Below are 20,156 nucleotides of genomic sequence, written 5' to 3' on the forward strand. Positions count from 1 at the left end.
AAACGTTTCGATCCCAACTGAAGTCTGATCTCGTCCTTTATTAATTCAAAGTCCGACATCCAGGTCAATGATTATCAACAGAAGGACAGCAATAAATTGAGTTTGATGTACCGTGAGTTCAGAATCTTATTTTATTTTTGTGACCCTTAAATTAAAACCAATATCGCAATAAACAAACATGTATTAGATAAAATAAACAAACCTGGCAACTTTCTGGAGCAATTCAAACACGTTATTCTACTTTGCTATTGTACATTTCAAATCCTCAAAACACACAGCAACGTTTGTGATTAATATCAGAGACCAGCAGAAAATACTTCATTTTTCATTTTTGTATTTAACGAAACAAAGTCTTGTTGGTTGTCACAATGACAATAAGGTGTAACAAGGAAAGTAAGTCAAATGTATTGAAATGCACCACAGTGTTTGGATTTTCCAGTGTCACGCCACAAAGCGGCAAAGCCTCCTCACTTCTCTTTCTGCAGAGAATTCAACGTTAAGAGTTCAAATACGGACAAAACATTTGGCTTGACATTTTTTTTTTGGAGAAAGAAGCTCACCTTGTCGGTTTCCTCTGCGTGAGTTGAACCTACAGAAAACGATAAAGACATTCACTTTGAGGCCAAGGCTTGCATAAGCGAAACCACGTTCTTTTTTGTTTTGCTCTTGGTGGCTGCCTCAAAGGTGCAAAGGGTAACTTGGCGAAACATTGGCAAGGAGACCTCATGCTACGTGCACATTAGATGAGCAAATTTTGGCCACCTGTGGGGAGGAAGGTCCAAGAGACGAACTTGATGAGGCCGTAGAGAACCAGTGCCACGCCCACCATCGTCATGGAGTCTTCGATGGAGGGTGTGCTGAAACCTGAGAGGACAAGAGTCATTTTTGGACTACATCCGAAACAGGCTGATCTGACCAAAAATTAAAAAAATTAAATCCGGATTGAAGGAGGAAACGTTCCATCATATTACCGATGACTCTGAGGGCCACGCTGGCACGCCGCGTACCCCCGGGATGCTCGGCGACACAGGTGAGCTCCCCCCCGCCGCCCAGCTGCGGATCAGACGTGTCGAGCTCCAAACGGGTGTCCTGGCTGTAGGTGCCGTCCCTGGCCTGCCTGTGACCGGTGAGGCGACCGGGTCCCAACGACCTGGTCTTGCCATCGGGGCCTTTCCACTGCCAGTTGAGTTCCAGGGAATGGGGGGCAAAGCCCGAGGCCTCGCAATGGACTGTCAAAGTCTGCCCGGGAGCGGTGACGGGCAACGAGGACGGGTGGATGGACAGGGAGGGAGGTTCTAGGAGGGTGGAAGTGGAGTTGTAAACCGTGCGCGTTGCCGTTCTCTGTTTCCATTCGTGTCTTGGATGTGTGCCTTGCGTGGCCAAGTAAGTGACATCATAAGCCGGTTGGTTTGCGTGATGAGTCGCGGCTGACAAAAAGCTCCTCGTAAGCGGTCCGCGCAGGGTTATAACAACAGTTTGGGATTTTTCATGACAGTTTGTTTTGATTTCGTTATTGACTTCTTATTCAAGTCATTCGAATGAGTTTTTAGTGCAGGTTTGTTTGTTGTCGCATTTGATTTTGTCAACAGCGCTTGTTTTTTCTTTAGGTTCGATTAATTTTAGCATTTGTCTCAGTTTATTAAGCATATGGAGTATTTGTCGAGTCCAAGACTGCGGGAGGGGGAGCCCCATGAGAATTTTCTAATAAAGTAAACTACAATTGTCAAACTACTGTTTGACCTTCCTTCTGCTGTACGGCCGTACAGCAATACCAAAATAAAAGCATTTAAAACGAACCCTGCAAGCTGACGGATGATATTCATTGACAAAAATGAAAATGAAGGACATTTGCTCGACGTACGATTGCTAATGAGAGCTCACCTGCAATCTCCAGCTGAATGGTAACCTGCGCCAGAAGGTGCGGCAGGTACACCATGCAGATGTACATTCCGGAGTGGTGTACTTGGGCTTCCTGCAGCACCAGGGACGCGTTGCCCTTCCGGTGCAGCCCCTCAAAGTCCAGCATGGCGCCTTCCTCCGGCGAGTCAGACAGCCGGTCCGATTTTCCGTCGTAAGCCAGAAGCAGTCGGCCGTCGCCTCTGTACTGGTAGCGCCACTCCACGGCAAAGCCGGAGCCGCAGAGGGGCGAAGCGGTGTTAGTCCAGAACTGGCAGTCCAGCAGCACCGGCTCGCCAAGTCTGGACTGCACCACCAGTGTGCTGGAGGTCACGCTGAGAACCACTAAAGGAGGGAAACAGAAAAGGACGAGCGTGAGAACTTCTCCCAGCCGAGCGACGCGAAACCGCGGTCTTTACCGTCCAGCTCGTTGGTTCCGGTGGCCGCGCGCATGATGCTGGACGTGCCATGCCGTCCCTCCAAGTCCTGAACAGCCGCAGAAAACCAATCGGCTTGTAGGTATAAAGGGCTGAGCCCATCTGCCAGAGAGGCGGCCCATGTGAGAGAGGAGAACTGCGGCTGGATGCGGCTGAGCTCACAGTGGGGCTTGCGGGCGGAGCCTTCGCGTGAGCGGTGGCACAGAGTCGCCGCCGGATCTGACCAAAAGCAGCGATTTAGTCAAAGACAGCCTCACTACACCTGCCACAGTTGAATGGAGGTCAGTGCTTCCTGGTTGCGGAAGACATTTCACCTCGAACCCAAAGGTCTTCTTCAGTTCGAAATTGGGCATCTGGAGTCTCGTTAGTTACAAGTTTGGTGAGCGTTTCCCTCAGTGGGGGTCGCATGAGGTACTTCACGTCTTAAATTTAGAACTGAAGAAGAACCCTTTTGAATTCAACGACAAGGAGTCTGATTGCACACGCCAACAGACCGGAAACAGCATAGACTCTCAGGAAGCTGGGGTCGGCCAAATCTTCGAGGCTGGCTGCACGGTGGCCTTCTGCCCTGATGTGAAGCAGGGACTTCTCCTGGCTTGGGGGTGCCGTCAGATCTCCTCGAGCCACTTTCTCATTCAAATACCAGCACTCCAGCCCAGGACAGGAGTGGCTGCCAAAGGCTGTGGAAAGGCCACAATCAAATAACAAATCATGCGTTTAAGGCATAATCGAGTATTTATGTTGCTGCCTTGAGCAGAGCAACAGTTGAAAAGAAGGCAGTATATTTAACATGAACTGAATAAGTCAATTCAAGTTGTGCAGTTGTACCCTGTAAAGATGAAATCAAGATAAGATAAGGTAAGATAAGATAAGATAAGATAACCTTTATCTGTCCCACACTGGGGGAATTTGCAGTCTACAGCAGCAAAATTGGGAGGGGGGGTAGGAAAGAAAAAAAACAAAGTATTGCATGCACAAAATAAATAAATGTTTCAGAAAAAGAACTGTACGCAGTATAGAATGCAATATAAATATAAGATATGGATACAAGCATATACTGTACAGTATGCAACTGCATATATGAAGCATAAGGTGGCTGTGCTATTTACAATGGTTACAGGCTTTCTGAAATTATTTTTTCAAATTCTCTGTACTTTAAAAAGTTTCAGCTGGTCTCATTGTTGTTGAGTTCTGAGATACGTACGGTACGTCCCTCATTGGTGCATACCTCCAGCAAAAGTTAGTTGCAATCACGACATTTAGCCACAAGGGGCGTGCGCACAAAATTCGGTTCAAAACGTGTGGAAAAGGAAGTTGTAGTCGTCATAACTTTGCATATACGTGTATAAGGTCATTAATAAAACCACAACCTAGGATGAAAAGCTCTTGAGTATCGTTCGGTACATTTGGCTGGAAATGATATTTTTTCGGGAAAGTACATTTTAAACATTTTTTAAAATGTCTGTCGAGGGTAGTGTCGCATACCGTGAACGAAGTAGCTGAGCAGAAAGACAGTAGACATGGACCAGACGTTCGTCGTGGTTGTTCCTCTCATCCTTGCTTCTTCTTGATCTGGCTTTCGTCTTCTTTTTGTTGGTTTTTTTTCGGCAAAAAGGAGACGAGCAACTAGAAGGCGTCTGTCTTTCGCCCGTCTCTCCCACCCGACAAACACTTTCGCTTTCACTCTTCGCTGCAATTTCGCAGAAGAAAAGCGTCAAGTTTCCATTTACGGCAAGGGTGCAAAATAGATAAGAAAACACCAGCAAAGTGAACAGAAGTTACTGAATGAGACTACCTCATTTTTCACACATTTTAAAACAGATCACTAGTGTGTATAACTAATCTTGCTTTCCTAAAACTACGCCATGGACTACAAGACTGATAGACATACACCGCTACAAAATAACTCTTGCCCTGGGTGAAACTGGCACGTTTTAGGGGTGACTCTGTCTCATGCAGCTAGCTGGTTGGTGCTTTGCAATACGACGATAATTCGTTCCTTCAATTCAAATCATAGTGCAACTCCTTCTGGTGTGCCACACTGACCACCGAGGGGCAGTATAGTACAGTCATACAGACAAACGGAAGAGCCACCAGTCAGTCTTCCTTCTCATTCAATAAGATGCAATATTTTAAGAGTTTTTTTTAGCCCGCTCAGGATGACGAATATATGCCTACAAGCATTGTTGTATTGCCTGTCTACATGCGGTGCTCCAAGGTTTGTGCTAAATGGGGTCAGTGAAAATGGTTCTCACACTGCAACTATCAATCCGAAGCCTGACTGCGTCAATAGTGGCTGGTGGCCCGAAAGTGAATAGCTCTGTCAATCAAATACTAGTAAATTCATAATTTTGTGTGGGGAAACATCCTTAATATAAAAGTAGAGCTTTGCAAAGCGAAAGCAAAAGCGACCAGCAGAGTCGCTGCAGGTTTGCCGTCTCAAGAAGAAGAGCGCGGCGGGTTGAGCGACAGCCCTGTCGGAAAGTGTCGTGCTCTGTCTGGTTTTGATTGTGTTTGAGCTCCAGCCGCAGCGAAGGGCGTCGCCCTCCGGCAGGCGAACCCGCTCCACCGTTTCCTCATCGAGCCTCGCCAAGCTTTGTGGCGCGGCCAAGTCTCTGTCGGATGATTGACTTTGCTCGCTGTTGCATCCTCGACCTTTCGCTCTCGTTTTGCCGTTGAACTTTGGAAGTATTTTCATGATCGCTTTTTTATTGATCCTGATGTTTGATTTGGCGTTATTGGACTTCTTCTCGTTGTTGCCTTGTACTTTGCCGTTGCAAGTGCTTTTTGTTTGTTTGTTTGTTTGCTTTTCCTGGCTCCTTGTGGCCAGTGATTTCAGCCTGTACTTTTCTGCAATAAATATTTTGGTTTTCGCACTTCGTCTGAGCCTGCATTTCTGGAATCCAAAACATGATTCGGTTCGGTTCTGAAGAACTCGACAGAAAGCCTTGGTCAACATGACACGGAGACACGGTTGTGACTTGGGCAAGTGCCAATCAACTTTCTTCTACTCGAGATCGACTCCATCCGTCGAAACGTTTCTCTTTCCATTTGTGACTTCTTCTTCCACGCCCTCCCGGTGACTTCGCAATGACTGAACAATCCAACCGCCAGCGATACTTTCACTTTCACGTTTGAACGCGGCGGACTGCTGGCACTCGACGTCGGACTCGTCCCGCAGTCTCGTCTGGAGGAGGACGCGGCGAGGTTCGGAGAGCATGTCGGCCACGCGATCCGGGGAGGTGCAAACCGGGGTGAGTCCATCCGTGAGCGCACCTCGGCGAGAGGGAAGAGCCGCGGAATTTCCTGCCGCGAAGGTGGCGCGAGCACCTCCGCCTGCGAGCGTCCGAGCAGGAGCTGCCGCTGACGGCAGCTCCGACGTGAGCGCGCTCCTCATCTTGACAGTTTGCGTGCGGCTGATCGTGGCGACCCTTTCCCACGCACGAGGCCATTCCCAAAAGTACCCAGTAGAAGTCCATCACTTTTCAACTTGTACGGCCGCCAACAATGAACACGCGACAGTTTGGCTTGGCTGTCGAATTTCGCACTTGATGGATGGGTAGACGCTCCCGACAATGCGTATTTGTGTGCAAGACCATTGCGAGGAATAGCTGACGCAATATGTTTTATTTATTTTTTTTGCTTTGCAGACGACAATCGTCGCCATCGAGTTCGACGGCGGGGTCGTGCTGGGCTCGGATTCGCGCGTCACCGCGAGGTGCCTGCCCGCTGCCTCCGCGGCAACACACGCATGCTCACGCGCACACAATTCAAACTTTCCGGGGTCATTTCAATCCCCCATCCACCCCCCCCCCCCCAAAAAAAAACCCCAGTTATTGAACTGCGGGTGAAAGACCCCATCGAGTGAATTCAAAGACTTGGTGTCATTGTTGAAATTCCAGAAGCCTTCAAGCTACTATTGGCCAAACCGCCGCAAAGTGACTCGAATTGAGTGTAGCTGCCACCATGCAGTGCCTGTCTAGGCAAAGCATCGTCCAAACGACATCCGATTTCTGGAAGAACCTGGAAATGGGGTCGCTGCTCTCTCGCTCTCTCTCTCTCGACCAGGCAACAGTGTACGCGCCGTCCTGCATCGTGATCGTGTCGCCCATGCATGCAGCGATTCCGTGGTGAACCGTGTGATGAACAAGCTGGTAGCCCTCCACCCAAAGATCTACTGCGCTCTGTCCGGCTCTGCGGCGGACGCTCAGGCGCTTGCCGAGCTGACCGGCTATCAGCTGGGGCTTCACAGGTGCGCGGCGTACAACAACAACCTCGCGTTGTGAGGCTTGAACCTCTTTCCATTCCCAATCGGAAATGCAAATACTGTACCAAGAAGGGATTCTGTTCTGAGGTTGGGTGCAACCAAAGTATTTTTGGGAAAAAAGTTCAATTTTCAGGCTCAGAGTCAAGTTACGAAAGTCAATGGACGTGAGGACCAGCCCAACATGTGTCGAACGTCCATTTCAAATGTTTTTCGCGCCGCACTCGGATGATAACTTCTGAACTTTTGCTCTCGGCAGCTTGGAGATCGAAGAGGAGCCGCGGGTGGGCGCCGCCGCTACCCTGGCCAAGAACACGTCGTACCGCCATCGGGACGAGCTGGCCGTAAATCTCATCGTGGCCGGCTGGGACAGAAGAGGCGGCGGGCAGGTCAGCGCCTTTTTTGGTTTGTTTGTTTGGGGCAATAGCATCACAGGCCGTGTTTTACATCTGGACATCTAGTGATATATGAAATATAAAAAAAAGGATGCCCCTTGATCAGACAGCGCTAGATGACAATCGATTCAGAGAGATCAAAAAGAGGCCTTTACAAGAGAAGGACGACAAACTCCATCAAGAGAAGTATTAACTTTGCCAGCTCGCCAAACATGAACTCACCTCACATCGGTTATGCATTTCATCGAAAGACAATAAAGTCATTTATTGACTTTGATGACAGGCTGGTGCACACCCACAATAGAAGAAAATGCTACGAGAATCGGTATTCAAGTGGCAAGTGGGGGTGGGCTTCTCCCTCTACACCCCTCGCCATTGCGGACTGGTCCCGAGTCGATCGCGTATTGGGCACACCTTTCCTAAAGTCTCGAGAGGAGGGACCAAATTGTGGCTCGTGAGTCCAAAATAGTGACTGCAAGTGTCACGGCCATGTAACAAGCCAACAAAATGACCGCGCCAACCAAACCGAAACCTTGGGGGAGAAAATGCCCGTCCGTACAAGTGCTCCAGAGGTGTTCTGAGATACAAGTGGCCTGATGCATTGGCACAGGGCCAGGGAACTCCGTTCGACTCACTTCACAATCACGAGCACTTTGGCGAAAATGAATCAGGAAAGGAACTTCCAGCTCTTCAAAGCCGTTTACCCCGAGCGAAACAATTTCTGTCAAACTAAACGCCAAGCAAAGGCAATTCGACATTTCCTGCCAGGGCCACCCAACGAATGTGGGTGAATTTCATCAGCGGCGGGCGACGGCATCGCCCCCACCTGCCACCGTTGGATTCGGGCCGGCATCGGGTTAGGAGCCGAGGCACACAGGGCGGCATCGCGGGTTTTGCGGTCATGACGCATAACGTATAAACCGGTTACGGGAGAGTCAAGTCGTTCCCTGTGACCCGATCTCGGGCGGTGATTGCTCACTGTCGCGGAGGCAGACAGTGAAAGTCCAGAACAAGGAGAGACTCGGCTTCAAAGTTGAGTTCAAGCACAAGAAAGGTCAAAAATTCAGAAAACAACCGGAACAAATGGCGCTCCTTCCCCGCCAAAAATCAAAATGAAACGGCCCTTCATTTCTCTTTATGCCGAGGGATCAAGTCGGCGTGCTTGATTGTTGCCGCGTGAACTTTGCACTTACTTGGCCCACCTCTGCCTGACATCGTCCTTCCGTCCTCTGGCAGGTGTTTTCCACACTGAGCGGCGCCCTGCTGCGACAACCCTTCGTCGTGGGCGGCTCGGGCAGCACTTACGTGTACGGCTTTGTGGACACCGCATACCGCCCCGGCATGAGCAGGGAGGAGTGCCAGCAGTTTGTTCTGAACAGTAGGTGCCTTCCTGGTGACGCCATATCTGCGACGTGAAGAACTCGACCCAAACGCGGGGCAGAGCCGTTTCATGCCACTCTCGGCTGACCCTCAAAGTAAACACAAAACAACAAAAATGTCACATGTATTTCAAACAACTCCGTACCTTTGCCTGGATTCTGCTAGCTCGAGGCTAACACGTACAGGGAAACGCTTTGAACAGGCTGACGAATAGCACCCTCGTGGCGGTGTTATAGAACGCTGCACACTATGGACGTTTGAACACAAACGGTGAGTCAGCAAACGTAGACGGACAATTTTAACAGCGTGCGTAGCCTTTAGCTTCTGCGAAGAACAACACATATTACAGCAGTGTTCTGAGTCACCTGCAGAAGCCGTGACACTCTTTTTGTGTGTTTGTCTGAACGACTGTGTTATACTGCCTCTGGTGGCCAGGTAATATACATCAAAGGGCGTCGCAGTGGACTGATCACGATGCACTATTATTATTATTATTTATGTAAATAAAATCTCGTGTACGCTTCTCCTTCTTGAAAGTAACGTGGTCGGGTCTTTTCAAAGACGGCCTTTTCCATTCGATTCAGTCATGGCACCACTGCAACAGACGCCAAAGAACAACACAACCAAGGGGGGGGGGGGGGACAAAAACCAACAATCCAGGGACTTCAAAATTAATCAGGAACCCAAATCGCAACAATCGCGTTCTCTCTCTTTTTCTCAGCCCTCGCTCTGGCCATGAACCGGGATGGCTCCAGTGGAGGCGTGGCCTACCTCGTCACCATCGATCAAAGCGGTGCACAGGAGAAAGTCGTTTTGGAGAACGACTTACCCGCCTTCTTTGACAAGTGACGCATGCCGATGCAACGCAGCCTGCCTGGACCCCTTCGGTGTCTGCGACTTAACTTTGAAGTTCCCGAAGAAGACCTCACGTGGAACAATTGAGCTTTAAATGTCTTGTATGTAAATTGCCACGTGTGCCTGCCTGCCCGCGAAACATGAAATTGAACGACCGCGTCAATATTTTTGATGTCGCCAACAGTTTAGACAGATGGGTCTTCCGTTTGAATCGATTGACTGGCTTTTTCTGGAACACAAACAAGAAATTGTGGGAACGCGTCGACACTGCGCAAACAGCACAATCATGAACCCGATAGATCATGAAGGACTATTCACGACTTCCAAACAACCCCACCTTGTGCGTTTTCTGTCACTTTGAAATCATGTCCTGTTTTGGGATGATAAAGGATGTGATTTTGTATGTTTTTTTTTTAATTCATTCATTCATAAAAAAAAAAGACATTGATCGACTATTCAAATAAAAGTTGGTGAGCAGCTGTAAAACAGGAAAGCGGAATCTATCATCTGAGCTGACAATCATATCACCAACATATATCATGAATTTGGAATCAAATCTCCTAATTCACTTTCCAACAGTGGTCCTCAACCAGCGGTCAACGGACCTGTACCGAGCCTCAGCCTATTTCAGATCGGGCCAGCGGGAAACCTGACCTGTGAACTGTGAGCAAATTGACTCCATCAGACGTGACGTGGGAAATGTGCGCAACTGTAGTCCATGAGTCTCCCTTCAAATATCAGTTTGCAAGTTGAAATCAACAGATATCCGCCAAGAAATCAAAGAAGAGGCGGTAAACAAGAGTAATACTCACAAATGGACCAAACGTACGGCTTTTTGCGCGCAGCCACGACTTCCAAAGATGAAGCGATTTGAACAAGAGAGTTCCTCCCCTAGCCCGGAGCGACGCGGAAGAGGAAGCTGTTGTGCCTCGTATGTTGCCCAAAACAAGTTAACACAAGAGACCAGTTGGACCACTTGATGACTTGGGTGCGACTTGTTCAAGTGCAAAGCATGAAAAATGCGAGCAGAGTTTGCACACCCTGCCCACGGAAACATAAGCAGCTTAGTGCTTTAAAAGTGGCAATTTAAAAAAAACGATTGCCGCTCCGCGAACAACATGTATTTGTCTCAGCTGGTCCGTGACACAAACAATGGTTCGGAGACCACTGCTTTCCGGGGTCTTTCAAAATCATCTCCAAATCAGAACAGAAAATGTTTGACTTGGCGAGATTTGAGATCTTTTCTTCCCCGCATTCATAGTGGAGGCATTCATGCGCCAGAAGTGAAACGAAACCGAAAGTGAAATTGAATTTGAAAGCAGCTCAGAGTTGCTCCACTTGGGGTAGTTCGACAACCGGACCGCACGTGCGTGGCAATGGCAAAAAAGAGTTCGGGACTTCGCCAAGCTTTTGCTGCGTTTTGGGCGCTGGTCGCGGACGCCTGCCTGGTTGCGGCCACTGCGCGGGCGCCGACGCCGGGGGCGGGGAGCTCGTTTTGGCTGTCGGTGTGGCTGTTCGCGCTTCTCCGGTGTTGCGTGGCGCTGGCCGCCGTCTTCCTGGTCAACCTCGGCGAGCTCCCCGCGGCGCCGGCTCGTTTCCTCGCCTTGCACAGCGCGCTCCCCGCCGTCCTGGAGAGCCTCGCCGCCGCCTTGGGGCTCGGCCACACCCCGTGCGGCGCGTCGATGGCGGCGGGGGTCTCGCGCTGCTGGATCATGTGCGCCGGAGCCTCGCTGGCCGCTGCCTCGCTGTGGGAAGTCGGCGTGCCAGACTCTCCGAGTGGCCGGAGACAGAAGCGACAAAAGCCGCGAGTTTTGTTCATGAGGGTGCTTCGCATGTACAGGCCGGACTTGGCTCTGCTGCTCGGAGGGTTTTGCTTTCTCACCCTGGCTGCCGTCTGTAAGTTACACAGTTTCGCTTTGAGGATGAGGGAAATGAATGCGGGCGGGACTGTATCAAGGAGTATACGGTGGTCCCCTTGAATTACAAGTCCGCCGTATGGGGTTATTTTCTCCAACTAAAACAGAATTAAAGGAAATGTCGAGAAGTCTACTGCCCGTTGAAGGTATGTATTCTTGTATTCAGGTGAGATCCAGCTCCGGTATTACACGGGCAAGGTAATTGACAACCTGCGTGAGGATTTCGTGCCAGATGACTTCTTGTCAGCACTGCTTCTCATGGTCGTGTTCTCAGCGGGAAGGTGAGAAGAAGTATCCTGACTCCCTAAACGTCAGAGCGCTGCATAATGCAGAGGCCGATGAAACATAATCACCAGGTGCACCCGTAAATGCTTATAGGAATGAAAAAGATGTCCATTTTCAAGGAAAAAAAGTAATTCCTATGTTTTTTCGTGAGAAGTTGGTGGTTTATTGTGGGTTTTTTTCCTATGCCCATTATGTAGCTAAAGCACTTTGTAAATAAAACGTTAATCGCGAATCATTTGCAGACCCTTCTGACAACCCAAGTTCGAGAACTTCTGGTAAATCTTGTTTTTGTTTGCGCAGGGCGGTGGGCGCCGGCAGCCGAGGGGGTCTCCTCATGTGGGCCATTAACTCCTTCAAGTGCAGAGTGAAGGCAAAGCTCTTTCGTGCTCAGACCAACCAGGAGACGGCGTTTTTCGACACCGTAAAGATAGGTAAGGCAGAGAGCGTGGTACAAAAATAGTGCACAGCAAACAAGCGGTCATGTCTGTGACTCCTCACCAGTGTGATGTAGTGTCCCCCCCCCCCAAAAAAAAATATCTATCATTTTTTTCTCGGGCGCAGGTGAACTCACCTCCTTGCTTTCCAAAGACATCCCCCTGATGGCTGAAACGGTTTGTCTGAACATCAACGTTCTGCTGAGGACGCTTATCCAGACGGTGTACACGCTGGCCCTCATGGTGAACCTCTCATGGATGCTAACATGTTTAGTGCTCTTGGAGGTCCCCGTCACGGGCCTCATCCAGACCATCTCCAACAAAAAGCAGCAGGTAAAGCTGACAGAGCAATCGGGTACATTGATTGTCGCTAGCTGCGCTCACTGTTCAGTCCAGTCAAACGGCGGGATTTCGGTCATTCGAATGAGATGGCTGGTTGAGTGATCTTCAAATGAAGCCACCCCAAATCGGTTGACTCGCCCACACCCACGAATGACGCAACCTTGCGTTTGCAGCGGTTGACGCAGGCCACGCAAGACTCCATGACTGCGGCAAACGAGACGGCTAACGAGATCATCTTGGCCGTTCGGACGGTGCGGAGCTTCAACGCTGAGAAACACGAGGCCCGTCACTATGACGACCGGCTGATGGACACGCACAGGGTCAAGACCCGGCGGGACACTGTCAGGTTAATCTCCCTGTTGGCGCAACGGGTAAGATGCTGGTAAAACTATTTTGGCAACATTGGATTTGGGGCCCTCAATTTGTGCCAATAATAATAATAAGAAGAAGAATAAGAATAGTTTTGTGTGTGTGTAGCTGACAGGCTTGGCCGTTCATGTGCTGATGCTGTGGTATGGCAGGCTGTTCATCCAAAGGGGCCAGATGACCACCGGGAACCTGGTCTCCTTCATCCTCTACCAGTCAGACATCGGACACAACATCCGGGTAACGGCGCTGAAAAGCTCTGGTTTCTAACGCGGTGGTTTTCAAACCGGTGATCCGCCGGGGTCCGTAAAAGTGCACGCCTCCGCATACCAGAGCGGTTCCTCCCCCCCTGTTTGAGCTTAGGAGATGCCATCTGATGTGGGCGTATCGCCACAAAAAGCCGCCGTCTCCCCAAGAATAAAGTCAGGGTTCAGCAGAGTTGCGGGTCAAAATAGGCACGTCGGTACTCGTCATGTTGGGAAACGTCTCTTCCCAGACACTGACCTACATGAGCGGCAACATGTTGAACTCGGTGGGTGCCGCCGGGAAAGTCTTTGAGGTTCTGGATCGACGGCCTCGGATCAGGGCGGATGGGAAACTCGCACCCGAGTCGCTTGCCGGACGCGTCATCTTCCGCCATCTCAACTTCGCCTACCCGGCGCGCCCCGACGTAGCAGTGCTGCAGGTGGGAGTCGCAGTCAAGTCGAGGTCCCCGTTCTTGTGTGCGTGGAGATTGCGAGGCCCCTTTGGGCCATGGTAACAAGTGGACTGTTGAAGACGATTGAACTGTCATCCCGATTCCTCATTTTAGGTGTGAAGTCTCCCCATTTAGGTCTGGTGGTGTGTTTCCTGGCTGTGGTGGTGGTGGCGGTGGTGGTTGTTGCCATTGTTGCCAAGCGCGGCTGGTGAACGAGCATTGTGCATCGCAACCCGTCATTCACCTGCCTGGTGGCAAAACTCGGAGAACGTCCTCGACCGCCAACCGGCGACAGAAGCAGCAGACGGGCATCAAGAAAGAAGGCCCCGCCTACCCGAGTGTCTTTGTCCAATCTGCCAGGAGAAGAATGGTCACGACGAGAGAAACATGGGCGCAAGACGGCGCCCCTTTATGTGACTGGTTCCGAAGAGAAACTCGGCAGGATCTTCTCAAAACTCATCCCGATCAAACCCAGCAACACCCTCAGACCAAAGCTGATCAACCTCAAGAACAAATTCCCGAGAAGCAAACTGAGCAAAACAGAGAAGGGGGCCTCTTCGGGTCCAAATTCTGGGCGGAGAACCACTTCTTTGAAAGAAGTCAATGTCAAACAAGAACGGTTCTCTCCAAATAGAGGCGGATCTTTACGTCATCCCTTAGCGTCTGCTTACAACCGTATCCTGACATCTCTCCGCCAGAGACCGTCTCGCTCCATGGAAAGAGTTGCCATCAGCGAGACGTTTTTTTACCACCAGGCGAGATAAGCTGCAAATGTCCCAGGCAACAATAACAACGCCACCACCACCACCGGACCACCCCCAGACAGAGACATCCAATGGGAGAGCGCATTTGCCTCCTGCGATTCCTTCCTCTTAAAGCGCATGCAATCCAATGTGTCGTTAGGATTTCTCTTTGGAGCTGCCGGCGGGTCAGACGACGGCGCTGGTCGGTGCGTCCGGAGAGGGAAAGAGCACCTGCGCCACTCTGCTGAAACGCTTGTACGAGCCGCAGGACGGAGAAATCCTGCTGGACCGTGCCGAGCTGGGATCGTACGACGGCCGCTATCTCAGCGAGAAGGTGAAAGCCCAAACCAAAGCCGCCGTTTTCGCGGGGTCGCTGACCAGTATGGCTGTAAACGTACGTTTGGGGATTTGGCTTATTATTTGATGAATGTATTTATTTTTGATCGCGATATGCTACGAGCGAGCTTCCACACGTGAGGGGAGGGCAAAGGTCATGCTCCAACATCGCGTTTCCCAATCACTATCCAAACGACCGTCTCGCGTCGCGCTTTGACACAGATTGCGGTGGTCAGCCAAGAGCCGGTCCTCTTCCGCGGTTCGGTCAGACACAATATCGCCTACGGCTTGGAGGACCGCTCCCTGGACGCCATTCAGGAAGCGGCGCGGCAGGCCAACGCTCACGACTTCATCTCACGGCTGGAGAAGGGCTACGACACGGGTGAGCGCAAGCGGACTTCCGCCTGGTGTGCCGTCGCCGATTCGGAGACTTGGGGCTTGCCGAAACTCACCTCGGCGTGCCCGTGGCTCGACGTGAACTCCGTCGTTGCCAGTTCGTGCGGGCACAGGGCGTGCTCGATTTGGCTTGCTTCATTAAAACCGGGCAGGCCAGAACCCGAGACTTACTTTTGACCTGCGCCGCGCTGATGTGATTGTCTGTCAGAGGTCGGTGAGGGGGGCGGCCTGCTGTCCAAGAGCGAGCGGCAACGCCTGGCCATCGCCCGAGCGCTGGTCAGACGGCCGCGGGTCCTCATCCTGGACGAAGTCACCAGCTCCCTGGATGAGCCCAGCGAACGCAAGGTGCCGGTCCGACGGGGCTCGAATCGCGAGAGTTCTTGATCCGTGAACCTCGCAGCCCTCAGCTCCAGCTCAAACTCATCTTACGACGCTTAACGCGACCTCAACGTAAAGATGTGACTCAAGACGTTCTCTGTTTGTCCCACCCGGCACAGGTCCTGCAGGGTCTGTTGAGGAGTCCTGAGCGAAGCGTGCTGCTGATCACTCACAGACTGAAGAGGCCCGAGACGATCGACCAGATTGCGGTGATCGGCGGCGGTGGCGTTCGGGAACGAGGAACCCACCACCAGCTGATGGACCAGAAGGGAATCTACTATAAAATGGCAGGGGGGGGGGGGGGGGGGCAATCAGAAGCGCTGACCGGCCCATTCACAACCTGAATTGGAGTCCTGCATTCGATCCATGAAACGGCATTCGCCGATTCCCAACGCTCGAGTCTCTTCATTTCGTCGTCTCTCTCGGCTGAAGGTCTTTCAGGATGAGATGATTTGGGCCCAATCACATTCGAGCCTGCGCCTGCTGCCACGTCAACCCAATCTTCCTTCCCAAGCAACCGGATGTCATGTCCAAATTCCTCCTCGGAGGGCCCTCCCATTTTTCTGTGCTCTCAGCGGTCACTGCCAAAGCCGCTCTCGCCACTTGTAGTTGTAAAATACGCCTGTAGCCAAACGCGTCCTAGCTACGCTGAGTAGAATGGACGGTATTTCATTGCCATTTGATGATTTGTGTCATGAGACAAATACTGAGTCTGAAGCGCTCCCATTGATGTACAGTACAACTGTCGGGTGGCATTTTGTCCTGCTTTCTATAAATCCGCCGACAGAGCGGTTGAGGTGAATTTTTGATTGTGCTTGGTCATTTTACGCTTTGGGTTCCTTTGAATTTATGCTGCTTGTGTGTCGGGGGGGGGGGGGTTATCTTGGGTCTCATCCGATCTGATGTCCAATCCTTGTTTGCCTCCCTTCTTCAAGCACCACGCGCGCAACTGCCCTGCGTTTTCATGCTCAGGATCAATCAGTGAAAGGCGAGTCCAAGCGAAGCACGGCAACACTCTCCTTTGGAGTCAACAAAGTTGGCTGTGGGAAAATGGCTCATTGAAATGAACGCACCAGCAATGTCCCACCTAAATGCCTCTTTTGTATGACTGCGTACCTCCAAAGTCTTTGTCCATAAAAACCTCTGACGCGACATGATTGAACGACTTCCACGCGATTGTACGTCGTCGGTGAAAGACAAAACGAGGCAAAGTAAATCACAGCTGGGTGAGTGGGTGGGGTCAGAATGTCAAAAAAGATTGAATTCCAGCGTACCGGATCTCAGACTCAAGTGAAATCGTTTGGTTTGTACGTGCGTGTCGGCACTTTTGCAATTGCGTACGGCACAGGAGACATTCGCCAGATAGCAGCAGCAGTCAGGTTGCAATGAGGAAATGGCGCGGAAGAGCCTGCCGCCATCTCAGGACTGAGAGCTGCGATGCAAAATGGCCGACTGGAAAGTCCTGCTTCTGTTTACTTTCGTTTTATCTAACCAAATCAACCAAGTGGGTGCGGCGCACCCTTTCGGAGGGACCTCGCATGAAAGCTGAGGCGTGGGTCCATTTGAGGTTTGAAAGACTTGACCGCAGTGTTTACTCCCTCCAATGACATTTAGGGTCCGAAATTTCATCACGATTTAACGGTCATTTTTGTGTATATGAGCAACTAAAAATATGAATACCGTGGAAAGCAGACACGTACAATTATCTTGAGTGACTCGTCATGAAAAAGATCCTCGAACAAGATGAGAAAAACGAAAATATTTTATCTACTGTCAGTGATTGCAACATGATTCGGTGTAATAATCTGAACGATTTCATTTTTCATCTAGGGTACATTTATCCAACCCCTGTCTGGACTGTAAAAGAGTTTTTGCACGGAAGAAAAATGCCCATCGATGGATGTTTTTGCTTTCAGGCACGGTTGTAATAAAAGGCCTTTTGCTGAGTTGTCATGAAAGCGGGCGGAGAGCCACGACAACAGCAGCTTGATGAATGAGTTCAACTCATCATCCACAGTTGCAAACGTGACACGAAGCAAGCGTCCCGTCGTCGACGAATTTCACTTTTGCTTGCCTCGCATCGGATTAGCTTCCTTTGTTTTTGTTCTTGGTTTTTAGTTCTGCTTGAGGAGCAACGATACAGCTTTGAGGCCATCCATCCATCCATCCATTTTCGGATCCGCTTCTCCTCACTAGGACCGCGGGGCGTGCTGGAGCCCATCCCGGCTTTCTTCGGGGTTTGAGGTCATGAGTTTCAAAATCGGGCGTCGCCCACTCAGTTGTGAGTGGCGTCTGTACATCCTTGAACAATTGTCATTGAGCAATATTCCACAGCACAAGACACTGAATTGCACACCTAAAGGTGGACTACAATTCCTGCTACAGGTCACTAAAAAAAATTAAAATGGTGCAAGGATGATCTGCAGCAACTGCACAACCGTCACACTATTGTATTGCACCACTGATCACCTGATCTCTGCTCATGGCACTCGCACATGACCGAAAGTCTTTCGATACTTGCATATTATGTCCTTGTTCATCACAGTTGCTTGTTACGGCAATACTAGCATAGCCTATACTACCGGAGACAAATTCCCTGTGTGTTCTATATAGTTAGCCAGATTATTGTGATACACGAACACAAAAACAGGCGCGCGCGCGAGGAAGATAGGAAAAGCATGGCTCGAGAGCGCTATCTAGTGATGCTTGATCCAAACATTTCCAAATTTTGTTGGTTTTTTTTCGGCAAAAAGGAGACGAGCAACTAGAAGGCGTCTGTCTTTCGCCCGTCTCTCCCACCCGACAAACACTTTCGCTTTCACTCTTCGCTGCAATTTCGCAGAAGAAAAGTGTCAAGTTTCCATTTACGGCAAGGGTGCAAAATAGATAAGAAAACACCAGCAAAGTGAACAGAAGTTACTGAATGAGACTACCTCATTTTTCACACATTTTAAAACAGATCACTAGTGTGTATAACTAATCTTGCTTTCCTAAAACTACGCCATGGACTACAAGACTGATAGACATACACCGCTACAAAATAACTCTTGCCCTGGGTGAAACTGGCACGTTTTAGGGGTGACTCTGTCTCATGCAGCTAGCTGGTTGCTGGAGCCTATCCCAGCCATCTTCGGGCAGTAGGCGGGGGACACCCTGAATCAGTTGCCAGCCAATCGCAGGGCACACAGAGACGAACAACCATCCACGCCCACACTCACACCTAGGGACAATTTAGAGCGTCCAATCAACCTGCCATGCATGTTTTTGGAATGTGGGAGGAAACCGGAGCACCCGGAGAAAACCCACGCAGGCCCGGGGAGAACATGCAAACTCCATACAGGGAGGCCGGAGCTGGAATCGAACCCGGTACCTCTGCACTGTGAAGCTGACGTGCTAACCACTGGACTACCGGGCCGCCGGTGTTCATTCAATTGTTTCGATTTCTTTCCACGTACATGACTTAAAACCCGGTCTCAGTACGAGGCCTTCCTGCAGTCCTACCAGAAACCTGCTGGCATGTTTATGTTGAGAGCGTCTGATTGGCTGAAAGAAACAGGAAGTGTTTTAGTAGCCGGAAAATGGTTCTGTTCTCGAACCTGCTGCGGTGCAGACGTCTTTTTTTCCCCTTTCAATAAAACTGCATTCAAAGGAATCCATCTCTCCTCGTAAAATAGAGCCATCCATTCGGAAACAACAAACCCCTCAAATTACATATGAAACGACTATGACGACATTTTTGAGAGGTTCATAGGCCAAGAACGACATCTACTGGTGAAACTGTCGTTTGAAAAAAATTGTCATCTTTGTGTAGTTTCCCCTTTCGAATTAATTATTTTCACATTACAGTACGTGCAGAATTTTGATACACTGTAGTGCCCTATCAGTGTTGGTTTTTTTTTTAAACCAAGATTACATGCCTCTAAACATGCACTCAGCACTCACTCATCCGTGACCATGTTTGTAACTCTATCGACCTGCATGTCAAACTTATTTTTCCCACTGAACTAAACGGAAATTCTATTCATCGGAACCAAATCCCCCCAAACAATTGTTTTTTTTGTAACTTGCATCTTTATTATTTCAACCACACATAGGACCATACAAATCTGAACATATGAATACAAAGGGTTTCGTATCAAACAATTGTTTTTGTTATCCGTCCCGAGTAAAGAAAATTAGCATCGTATCGCATAAAAACTCAATAAAACACGAGAGAAGAGAATGTAAAGACGAAGCGGTTTTCGAAAGGACGACCAAAGTTCAACAGTAAACTGAACTCTTCAAGGGCAGTGATGTTTTTATGTACCACTAGAGGGCGTCTGCGTAACACTATTGATGCATGTACCAAACACACTGACTGGTTTCGAGATTAAAAGCTTTTTAATGGCCACCCGAAGGTCATCGGTAGCTTTTTTCTCTTCTTTGGATCTGTTGAATCGGGCTGTGTTTAGCGTTTTCTTTAAACATGAGGGAAGTACAAGACCACAAACCTCACAGGACCTAGGGTGCCAGATGGATGAGAAAGGCATGTTCATCTCGTGTCATCTCATCCCATCTCAGTGATCTCCTGGGCCTGCGTTGAGGGTTTCCAGTGTGATAGAAAATGTAGTTTGCGATACCATTCACATGGAAATGGCTCACTGTATCCTAGAGTGTGGTGAGTGTAATGCTGCTGCCAGAATTTGCAAGAAGACGACTGGTTTGGTGTGACCGCATAATGTTGTTTTCTCAACGGCCACCCGCCTCTCTTGTTCGCATCCCAACCGACCAGTATATAAGAGCAGCTGATCGGCATCTCTTTCATTTGATGGCTCTGCTGTGCAACTCGTCGTCACCATGAGCTGCAGATTCTCCGGACCAGGAGAAAAATGCGCCCATTTTATCTTCCAGTCTGCTGGGGTAAGACAGTGCTAAATGCACTCAAGCATGGTGTACTGAGCCTGTGTGTTTGCGAATGAGAGCGAGAGAGAGAGAGAGAGAGAGAGAGAGAGAGAGAGAGAGAGAGAGAGAGAGAGAGAGAGAGAGAGAGAGAGAGA

At 49.9% G+C, this 20,156-nt stretch overlaps 3 protein-coding genes across 3 annotated transcripts; 2 read left to right on the forward strand and 1 right to left on the reverse strand.

Annotated features, from left to right (window-relative positions):
* Positions 1 to 108: 108 nt before the first annotated feature.
* On the reverse strand, positions 109 to 4,304 carry LOC147184912 (tapasin-like). The gene is made up of 8 exons (XM_086104671.1): positions 3,819 to 4,304; positions 2,828 to 3,013; positions 2,316 to 2,552; positions 1,882 to 2,241; positions 972 to 1,295; positions 763 to 864; positions 561 to 589; positions 109 to 479 (listed from the first exon to the last, which is right to left on the reverse strand). The coding sequence occupies exons 1-8, from the start codon at positions 3,886 to 3,888 to the stop codon at positions 468 to 470; spliced, it is 1,320 nt and encodes a 439-aa protein (XP_085960797.1). The 5' UTR covers positions 3,889 to 4,304; the 3' UTR covers positions 109 to 467.
* A 1,082-nt stretch (positions 4,305 to 5,386) lies between these two features.
* Positions 5,387 to 9,630, forward strand: LOC147184913 (proteasome subunit beta type-9-like). The gene is made up of 6 exons (XM_086104672.1): positions 5,387 to 5,587; positions 5,984 to 6,051; positions 6,454 to 6,585; positions 6,857 to 6,986; positions 8,229 to 8,370; positions 9,094 to 9,630. The coding sequence occupies exons 1-6, from the start codon at positions 5,552 to 5,554 to the stop codon at positions 9,219 to 9,221; spliced, it is 636 nt and encodes a 211-aa protein (XP_085960798.1). The 5' UTR covers positions 5,387 to 5,551; the 3' UTR covers positions 9,222 to 9,630.
* A 901-nt stretch (positions 9,631 to 10,531) lies between these two features.
* On the forward strand, positions 10,532 to 15,922 carry LOC147184914 (antigen peptide transporter 2-like). The gene is made up of 11 exons (XM_086104665.1): positions 10,532 to 11,123; positions 11,310 to 11,424; positions 11,729 to 11,859; positions 11,990 to 12,195; positions 12,378 to 12,575; positions 12,682 to 12,810; positions 13,067 to 13,255; positions 14,171 to 14,344; positions 14,569 to 14,728; positions 14,951 to 15,087; positions 15,240 to 15,922. Exons 1-11 carry the CDS (start codon positions 10,604 to 10,606, stop codon positions 15,462 to 15,464), a joined length of 2,184 nt encoding a protein of 727 aa, XP_085960791.1. The 5' UTR covers positions 10,532 to 10,603; the 3' UTR covers positions 15,465 to 15,922.
* Positions 15,923 to 20,156: the final 4,234 nt, after the last annotated feature.

This window comes from Hippocampus guttulatus, unplaced genomic scaffold (genome assembly GCF_054856545.1).
Source record: "Hippocampus guttulatus isolate MCC_2025c unplaced genomic scaffold, RoL_Hgut_1.0 HiC_scaffold_52, whole genome shotgun sequence".
Classification (NCBI taxonomy): domain Eukaryota; kingdom Metazoa; phylum Chordata; class Actinopteri; order Syngnathiformes; family Syngnathidae; genus Hippocampus; species Hippocampus guttulatus.

Coding starts and splice junctions, on each gene's coding strand:
- LOC147184912 (XM_086104671.1), bottom strand. CDS start 3,888: ATGAGAGGAACAACCACGACGAACGTCTGGTCCATGTCTACTGTCTTT. Junction 2,242..2,315: donor CGGAACCAACGAGCTGGACG/GTAAAGACCGCG, acceptor TCCCTCCTTTAG/TGGTTCTCAGCGTGACCTCC. Junction 590..762: donor TTGGACCTTCCTCCCCACAG/GTGGCCAAAATT, acceptor CGTTTTCTGTAG/GTTCAACTCACGCAGAGGAA.
- LOC147184914 (XM_086104665.1), top strand. CDS start 10,604: ATGGCAAAAAAGAGTTCGGGACTTCGCCAAGCTTTTGCTGCGTTTTGG. Junction 12,196..12,377: donor TCTCCAACAAAAAGCAGCAG/GTAAAGCTGACA, acceptor TTGCGTTTGCAG/CGGTTGACGCAGGCCACGCA. Junction 14,345..14,568: donor GCCGCTATCTCAGCGAGAAG/GTGAAAGCCCAA, acceptor GCTTTGACACAG/ATTGCGGTGGTCAGCCAAGA.
- LOC147184913 (XM_086104672.1), top strand. CDS start 5,552: ATGTCGGCCACGCGATCCGGGGAGGTGCAAACCGGG. Junction 6,586..6,856: donor TATCAGCTGGGGCTTCACAG/GTGCGCGGCGTA, acceptor TGCTCTCGGCAG/CTTGGAGATCGAAGAGGAGC. Junction 8,371..9,093: donor CCAGCAGTTTGTTCTGAACA/GTAGGTGCCTTC, acceptor TCTTTTTCTCAG/CCCTCGCTCTGGCCATGAAC.